This window comes from Dendropsophus ebraccatus, chromosome 10 (assembly GCF_027789765.1).
Source record: "Dendropsophus ebraccatus isolate aDenEbr1 chromosome 10, aDenEbr1.pat, whole genome shotgun sequence".
In the NCBI taxonomy this organism is placed as follows: domain Eukaryota; kingdom Metazoa; phylum Chordata; class Amphibia; order Anura; family Hylidae; genus Dendropsophus; species Dendropsophus ebraccatus.
Window position 1 is genome coordinate 93,077,276 of NC_091463.1, and position 8,910 is coordinate 93,086,185.

General features: G+C 49.9%; 1 protein-coding gene across 1 annotated transcript in view; it reads left to right on the forward strand.

Moving 5' to 3' along the window:
• Positions 1–3,251, forward strand: part of LOC138766664 (antigen peptide transporter 1-like) — a 17,694-nt gene extending 14,443 nt beyond the window's left edge. The window contains exons 10-12 of the mRNA XM_069944278.1: positions 561–720; positions 1,073–1,209; positions 2,725–3,251. Of these exons, the coding sequence (XP_069800379.1) occupies positions 561–720; positions 1,073–1,209; positions 2,725–2,943 (516 nt within the window). The 3' untranslated portion in view covers positions 2,944–3,251. The remainder of the gene's footprint in view (positions 1–560; positions 721–1,072; positions 1,210–2,724) is intronic.
• Positions 3,252–8,910: the final 5,659 nt, after the last annotated feature.

Consider the following 8,910-nt stretch of genomic DNA (forward strand, 5'->3'; position numbering starts at 1 on the left):
CAAGAGAGCATCCTGAAAGGGTTAAAGGGAACCCATCACCAAGACAATGCTATCTAATCTATTGCCATCATGTTATAGAGCAGGAAGAGCTGAGCGGGGTGATAAATATCTTTGTGGGAAAAGACTCAGTATAACTTGTTATGAAAAAAAAAAACTTGATATGTCTCAGCGTTCAGACCACGACCAGTCAAAAGACGGAGACAGGAATTGTCTGAGCTTAGCACATTAACCCCCAGCTCTGTCTCACATGACCAAGTCTATGGGGCCATCCAGGTCTCATAGATACAGAGCGGAGAGAGAAGTGTACGGCACCACAGCCATCTCCCTACTCGTTCTTCAGGGTCTGAGCACTTGGACCCTGACTGTTTAAGTTTTTCACATATCTCTAAGACATTATTGACAGGTGTCACTGTCCAGCTGCAGACTATGGTGTATTGGTCACACACATTGTATTAAACACATGAAGCGCAGACAATTACCTCCCCCAGAGATGAGAAATAACCCCCCTAATAACAGTATCTGTGGTATTCTTTGTCCCAGCATGTTTCCTGTATTTGCAGGTGTCTGTGGTGAGTCAGGAGCCCGTCCTTACTGCCCGCTCCTTGAAGGACAATATCTCCTATGGTTTGGGGGAATCTCCTCTTCCATCGGTCAGGGACGTTGCAGCAGCAGCGTGTGCCGATAGTTTCATCTCAGGCCTGTCAGATGGATATAACACAGGTCGGTATTAACAATATACAAGGAATAATTATCATCTAAACACTCAAAATGTTCGACTCTCCGATACTTGTTCTTTTCTTCTGATCTGTTTCTATTTCCTGATTAAATTTTTTTTTTTTACACATTATAATGGGAGCTGCCTAACACTATTCAGAGATACAACAAGCCCCATGGACATAGACAACAATGGCCAGAATCTGTCCCATTGACATGAATAGGGAACAAATTCACCCAATACAATATACAGTATATACAATACAATATACAGTAAGCGAGCGCAGTTCTAGCCGGTACATGAAGCAATAAACCTGTGCAGGTCATCATAGTAATACACTGCATGTTTTTTCACAAGGTGCTGGAGAGAAAGGAGGCCTCCTGTCTGGGGGTCAGAAGCAGAGGGTGGCGCTGGCCCGGGCGCTGCTCAGGGATCCCAAGGTCCTCATTCTGGATGATGTCAGCAGCGCTCTGGACACTGAAAGTGAACAGAAGGTGAGACTGGTGATCGGCCCTATGGGATAAGCACCCGGTATATAAGTATGCGGCTAAGGTGCAGGGTGTGTGGGGTGCACTATATGGCGGTATCTCACAGTCTGCTTCCTGTTGTGGTTTCCCACGCTGCACAGCTTGTAGAAGCTAATGGTGTCACAATTTCCTAAACTGCAGCCATGATGCGGAGGAAGCAAAGATGCCTATCCTCCGCCAGTATAAAAAGGTTTGTAGATTTTTTTAACCCCTTTATGACCGAGGGGCCCAAATTGAAGCAATGTCGCCTCCTCGCCTTCTAAGAGCCATAGCACTTTTATTTTTCCATCTACAGGGATGGTCGGGGCGTCATTTTTGGCGCCATGATCTCTAGTTTTTATTGGCTAAAGGGGGTTATCCAGCGCTACAATAACATGGCCACTTTTCCCCCTCTCTTGTCTCCAGGTCAGGTATGGTTTGCAATTAAGCTCCATTTACTTCAATGGAACTGAGTTTGAAACCCCACCCAATCCAGAGACAAGAGAGGGGGAAAAGTGGCCATGTTTTTGTAGCGCTGGATAACCCCTTTAATTCTCTGGAATTAAAGTCGCTTTATTAATAAATAAATAATAATAATAATTGGTGTAAGAGAAAAAAATCATTAATATTATAGGCGATCTCTATGCACAGTCCCGATCAGTCAGTGACAGGTCCTTGACCTGTCACTGATTACCTTAAATGCTGCGATCGCTGTGCATCAAGGCGTTTAAAGGGGTTAATGACAGGCAGCTGCAGGACTGCGGCTGTCTGTCATGCATTGTCGTGCATTGAAACAGCCCTTCACAGCCAGGAAGGTATTTAGCTGTATGGCTGACGTAAAGGGGTTAATAAAGAATAATAGGCCCAGTGTCGGACTGGGGTACCTTGGGCCCACCAGGAAATTTTATTCTAGGGGCCCACCCTACATAAACTAGATATAACCAGCGCCAAACCTTTCACATTACTATAGCGACTTTACATGGAGCTGTATATGTAAATGGTGATGCTAGCTTACTGCTAGTAACTTGTCAGTCACTCTATGCAAACAGCATAGCATACCACTTAAGTTTCTTGATATAATAATATATAATAAGATGAATATATAATAAGATAAAACCCCAGGTTACTATATAGAGGCAATAAATGACCAGGTAACAGGCGTGTGCAGCAGTGCTGGGGGATTCTATGTCATCCTGGAGCTGCTAAACAGGGAGGCCCAGCTCCTGATCAGGGGCCCACCAAGGGGTAGGGCCCACCAGGGGATTCCCCTGCTCCCCTTTGGGTCAGTCCGAGCCTAAATAGGCCTCTATAGGAAAAGCCTAGATCTGGTTGCCCTTCGAGTGCGTCTCCATCTTTGTGTTGCATTGCACTCAGCAGATTTGCTCTATAACACAGATATAGAGCTTTAGCTTTGGCTGTCCAGGCATGATGGGAATTGTAGTTTTGCAACAGCTGGGGGACCGCAGTTTGACACCCATGCTTATACATGGCTTCTCTATTTAGATTCAGAGCACGGTGTACGACAACCCAAAGAGACGTACGGTCCTGCTTATATCTCACCGCATGCACATCGTGGAGAAGGCCGATCACATCCTGGTTCTAGAAGGCGGCCGGATCAGAGAGTCAGGAAAACATGAAGAGTTACTGGCTAAGAGAGGCGTCTACTGGAAACTCTGGGACAAGCAGCATAGCACCTTCCATAGGGAGAATGGAAAAACATAAGGCCTGCCCCATGTACACCAATGACTTCCCCATATATATATGTGATGGACGCCCTGCAAGTACTTCTAAGTATTGTGATCTCTCGTACAAGAGGCCGTGCAGGTATATGACCTTCTGCACTGAGATTTACAAAGAGAAAAGTGATGGTTTTCTTGTGACTTTTTCCCTTGCATCCTCACCAGTATTCCCATTGTCCATGTATCACACATATGGCAGTACAGATGAAGCAGACCTTGTAATATGCTTTTCTTTCCACTCGAATTTTGCTGGCATAGTGGGAGATTTATCAAACATGGTGTAAAGTGAAACTGGCTCAGTTGCCGCTAGCAACCAATCAGATTCCACTTTTCATTCCTCACAGACTCTTTGGAAAATGAAAGGTGGAATCTGATTGGTTGCTAGGGGCAACTGAGCCAGTTTCACTTTACACCATGTTTGATAAATCTCCCCCATAGAGTTTATATTGTTTTAGGGTAATAAAGGTTAATGAGTGAAATGATGTACAGATTTATTTCCTTACTGTCTGTGAATATTAGCGCGGTGTCAGTGAATGAGAACACGTATACACCCAGAGACTGACAACCCTATACCTAGCTAGTCCTGCCCTCTAAAGTTGTATCCAATCCGGAAAATGCCCTGAAAGCTGAATACCTTAAAAGCAGGGGTGGGGAACCGCATCCGGCCCCTGAGATCTCCCGATGCGGCCCGCGGCTCCCCTGTGATGTGCGCCGCTCTGGTGGGGCAGGACCCGGCATACACAGCATACTCTGTGACGGCTGCCAGACACAGGAGGATGCTGTGAGTGCCGTCCCCTTCCCCACCAGAGCAGCGCATATCTTCCTTCTCCTGCAGGCCGCGTGCGATGACGTCATGTCACCGAACGCCGCCTGCAGGAGAAGACTGGCACAGCCTAGAGGGTAGAGAAGAGGACCTGGGCAGCGTGGGAGCGGAGGAAAGGTGAGTGGGATGTTTATTTTTTTATTTGGGACAGACACTGGGGGTTAACTAGGCTACCAGGGACATGACTGGGGGGTTAATTAGGCTACCAGGGACATGACTGGGGGGGGGGGTTAACTAGGCTACCAGGGACATGACTGGGGGGGGGGGTAACTAGGCTACCAGGGACATGACTGGGGGGGAGTTAACTAGGCGACCAGGGACATGACTGGGGGGGGGGGGGTTAATTAGGCTACCAGGGACATGACTGGGGAGTTAATTAGGCTACCAGGGACATGACTGGGGGGGGGGGTTAATTAGGCAACCAGGGACATGACTGGGGGGGGGGGTTAATTAGGCTACCAGGGACATGACTGGGGGGGGGTTGATTGGGCTACCAGGGACATGACTGGGGGGGGGGGGGTAACTAGGCTACCAGGGACATGACTGGGGGGGAGTTAACTAGGCGACCAGGGACATGACTGGGGGGGGGGGGGGTTAATTAGGCTACCAGGGACATGACTGGGGGGTTAATTAGGATACCAGGGTCATGACTGGGGGAGAGTTAACTAGGCGACCAGGGACGTGACTGGGGGGGTTAACTAGGCTACCAGGGACGTGACTGGGGGGTTAATTAGGCTACCAGGGACATGACTGTGGGGGGGGGGGGTTAACTAGGCCTACCAGAGGCATCACTGGGGGTTAACTAGACTACCAGGGACATCAGTATCGGGTTAACTACAGCTACCAGGGGCATCACTGGAGGTTAACTCTGGCTACAGGGCATCACTAAGGATTCACATCAGGTACAAGGGGCACCACAGAGGGTTAACTACAATAGCAGGTGCACTAGGGGCACAATACTTTGCCTTGCCCTGGGTGCTGCAAACCCCCGCTACTAACGACCGCGCACAGTATGCGGCCCTCAAATGATTTTATTAATGCCCAACTGGCCCTCGACATGGAAAAGGTTCCCCACCCCTGCCTTAAAGGGTACCTGTCATTTAAACAAATTTATGCCATGTCAGAGGTTTGTATTGTTATATATATAAAGCTAGTGGGCACCACTAACGATCATGGAGTGCTAAACCAATGCATATAAGTTGTACATCATCCTCTCAAATCCCCAGAGACTGACAACCCTATACCTAGCTAGTCCTGCCCTCTAAAGTTGTATCCAATCCGGAAAATGCCCTGAAAGCTGAATACCTTAAAAGCAGGGGTGGGGAACCGCATCCGGCCCCTGAGATCTCCCGATGCGGCCCGCGGCTCCCCTGTGATGTGCGCCGCTCTGGTGGGGCAGGACCCGGCATACACAGCATACTCTGTGACGGCTGCCAGACACAGGAGGATGCTGTGAGTGCCGTCCCCTTCCCCACCAGAGCAGCGCATATCTTCCTTCTCCTGCAGGCCGCGTGCGATGACGTCATGTCACCGAACGCCGCCTGCAGGAGAAGACTGGCACAGCCTAGAGGGTAGAGAAGAGGACCTGGGCAGCGTGGGAGCGGAGGAAAGGTGAGTGGGATGTTTATTTTTTTATTTGGGACAGACACTGGGGGTTAACTAGGCTACCAGGGACATGACTGGGGGGTTAATTAGGCTACCAGGGACATGACTGGGGGGGGGGTTAACTAGGCTACCAGGGACATGACTGGGGGGGGGGGGTAACTAGGCTACCAGGGACATGACTGGGGGGGAGTTAACTAGGCGACCAGGGACATGACTGGGGGGGGGGGGTTAATTAGGCTACCAGGGACATGACTGGGGAGTTAATTAGGCTACCAGGGACATGACGGGGGGGGGGGGGGGGGTTAATTAGGCTACCAGGGACATGACTGGGGGGGGGGGTTAATTAGGCTACCAGGGACATGACTGGGGGGGGGTTGATTGGGCTACCAGGGACATGACTGGGGGGGGGGGGGGTAACTAGGCTACCAGGGACATGACTGGGGGGGAGTTAACTAGGCTACCAGGGACATGACTGGGGGGGGGGGGGGGGGGTTAATTAGGCTACCAGGGACATGACTGGGGGGTTAATTAGGATACCAGGGTCATGACTGGGGGAGAGTTAACTAGGCGACCAGGGACGTGACTGGGGGGGTTAACTAGGCTACCAGGGACGTGACTGGGGGGTTAATTAGGCTACCAGGGACATGACTGTGGGGGGGGGGGGTTAACTAGGCCTACCAGAGGCATCACTGGGGGTTAACTAGACTACAAGGGGCATCACTGGGGTTAACTAGACTACCAGGGACATCAGTATCGGGTTAACTACAGCTACCAGGGGCATCACTGGAGGTTAACTCTGGCTACAGGGCATCACTAAGGATTCACATCAGGTACAAGGGGCACCACAGAGGGTTAACTACAATAGCAGGTGCACTAGGGGCACAATACTTTGCCTTGCCCTGGGTGCTGCAAACCCCCGCTACTAACGACCGCGCACAGTATGCGGCCCTCAAATGATTTTATTAATGCCCAACTGGCCCTCGACATGGAAAAGGTTCCCCACCCCTGCCTTAAAGGGTACCTGTCATTTAAACAAATTTATGCCATGTCAGAGGTTTGTATTGTTATATATATAAAGCTAGTGGGCACCACTAACGATCATGGAGTGCTAAACCAATGCATATAAGTTGTACATCATCCTCTCAAATCCCCAGAGACTGACAACCCTATACCTAGCTAGTCCTGCCCTCTAAAGTTGTATCCAATCCGGAAAATGCCCTGAAAGCTGAATACCTTAAAAGCAGGGGTGGGGAACCGCATCCGGCCCCTGAGATCTCCCGATGCGGCCCGCGGCTCCCCTGTGATGTGCGCCGCTCTGGTGGGGCAGGACCCGGCATACACAGCATACTCTGTGACGGCTGCCAGACACAGGAGGATGCTGTGAGTGCCGTCCCCTTCCCCACCAGAGCAGCGCATATCTTCCTTCTCCTGCAGGCCGCGTGCGATGACGTCATGTCACCGAACGCCGCCTGCAGGAGAAGACTGGCACAGCCTAGAGGGTAGAGAAGAGGACCTGGGCAGCGTGGGAGCGGAGGAAAGGTGAGTGGGATGTTTATTTTTTTATTTGGGACAGACACTGGGGGTTAACTAGGCTACCAGGGACATGACTGGGGGGTTAATTAGGCTACCAGGGACATGACTGGGGGGGGGTTAACTAGGCTACCAGGGACATGACTGGGGGGGGGGGGTAACTAGGCTACCAGGGACATGACTGGGGGGAGTTAACTAGGCGACCAGGGACATGACTGGGGGGGGGGGTTAATTAGGCTACCAGGGACATGACTGGGGAGTTAATTAGGCTACCAGGGACATGACTGGGGGGGGGGGGGGTTAATTAGGCTACCAGGGACATGACTGGGGGGGGGGGTTAAATAGGCTACCAGGGACATGACTGGGGGGGGGTTGATTGGGCTACCAGGGACATGACTGGGGGGGGGGGGGTAACTAGGCTACCAGGGACATGACTGGGGGGGAGTTAACTAGGCGACCAGGGACATGACTGGGGGGGGGGGGGTTAATTAGGCTACCAGGGACATGACTGGGGGGTTAATTAGGATACCAGGGTCATGACTGGGGGAGAGTTAACTAGGCGACCAGGGACGTGACTGGGGGGGTTAACTAGGCTACCAGGGACGTGACTGGGGGGTTAATTAGGCTACCAGGGACATGACTGTGGGGGGGGGGGGTTAACTAGGCCTACCAGAGGCATCACTGGGGGTTAACTAGACTACAAGGGGCATCACTGGGGTTAACTAGACTACCAGGGACATCAGTATCGGGTTAACTACAGCTACCAGGGGCATCACTGGAGGTTAACTCTGGCTACAGGGCATCACTAAGGATTCACATCAGGTACAAGGGGCACCACAGAGGGTTAACTACAATAGCAGGTGCACTAGGGGCACAATACTTTGCCTTGCCCTGGGTGCTGCAAACCCCCGCTACTAACGACCGCGCACAGTATGCGGCCCTCAAATGATTTTATTAATGCCCAACTGGCCCTCGACATGGAAAAGGTTCCCCACCCCTGCCTTAAAGGGTACCTGTCATTTAAACAAATTTATGCCATGTCAGAGGTTTGTATTGTTATATATATAAAGCTAGTGGGCACCACTAACGATCATGGAGTGCTAAACCAATGCATATAAGTTGTACATCATCCTCTCAAAAGAAATAAAGCATATGCACAAAAAATGGTAGCACATCACAAAAATCTTTATTATAACACTGACATAGATACAAAGTACCACATAAATATATGAATGTACAGGAGGAGTAAAATGAGGGAGACAACACCCCAAATACTGCTCTACATTATAAACACTAAAATGTCACCATAAGTCCTGCTGGCGTTCCGGACGGGACTAATCTACCACTCTGACTCTGGACTGTATGTACAATAACAAAAATCCAACATCTCTACAGAGATCTAGACAGAGACCCTGTAAAACTAAATATAACCACAAATAATGGAGCATAGGAAAAAATTGGAAAAGATCACCATATACAGTCCAACAGAATGAGAGTCAGATGGGATAAGAAATCACCCCACTCATTCCGCTGTCTTGCGGCTTCCTCATGGATGTCCCTGAGGGGGTTTGATGGGATGTGAGGGGGTTTGATGTGTGCAAGACCGCTGGAGTAAGATCGGCCCCGCACACATCAGTGTTATGGAAGCCGCAGCTGCCTCTCATTAACCCCTTAAACACCCATAAAAGTTTAAACTACCCTCTTGCCCATTATAAAAATAAAGATATTAACCCTTAGGGGACACAGCCAGTTTTCATTTTTGCACTTTCGTTTTTTCCTCCTTGTGTATATAAAGCCATAGCACTTGCATTTTTCCACCAAGAGACCTAGATGAGCCCTTATTTTTGCACAACTAATTAAACTTTGCTATGGCAGATGTAATTTTTGCCTAAAATATGCCGGGAAACGAGAAAAATTTTATGTGTGGTGAAATTGAAAAAAAAAAAAATTATTTGGGGGGGTTTTGTTTTTACGCCGTTCGCCCTAGGGTAA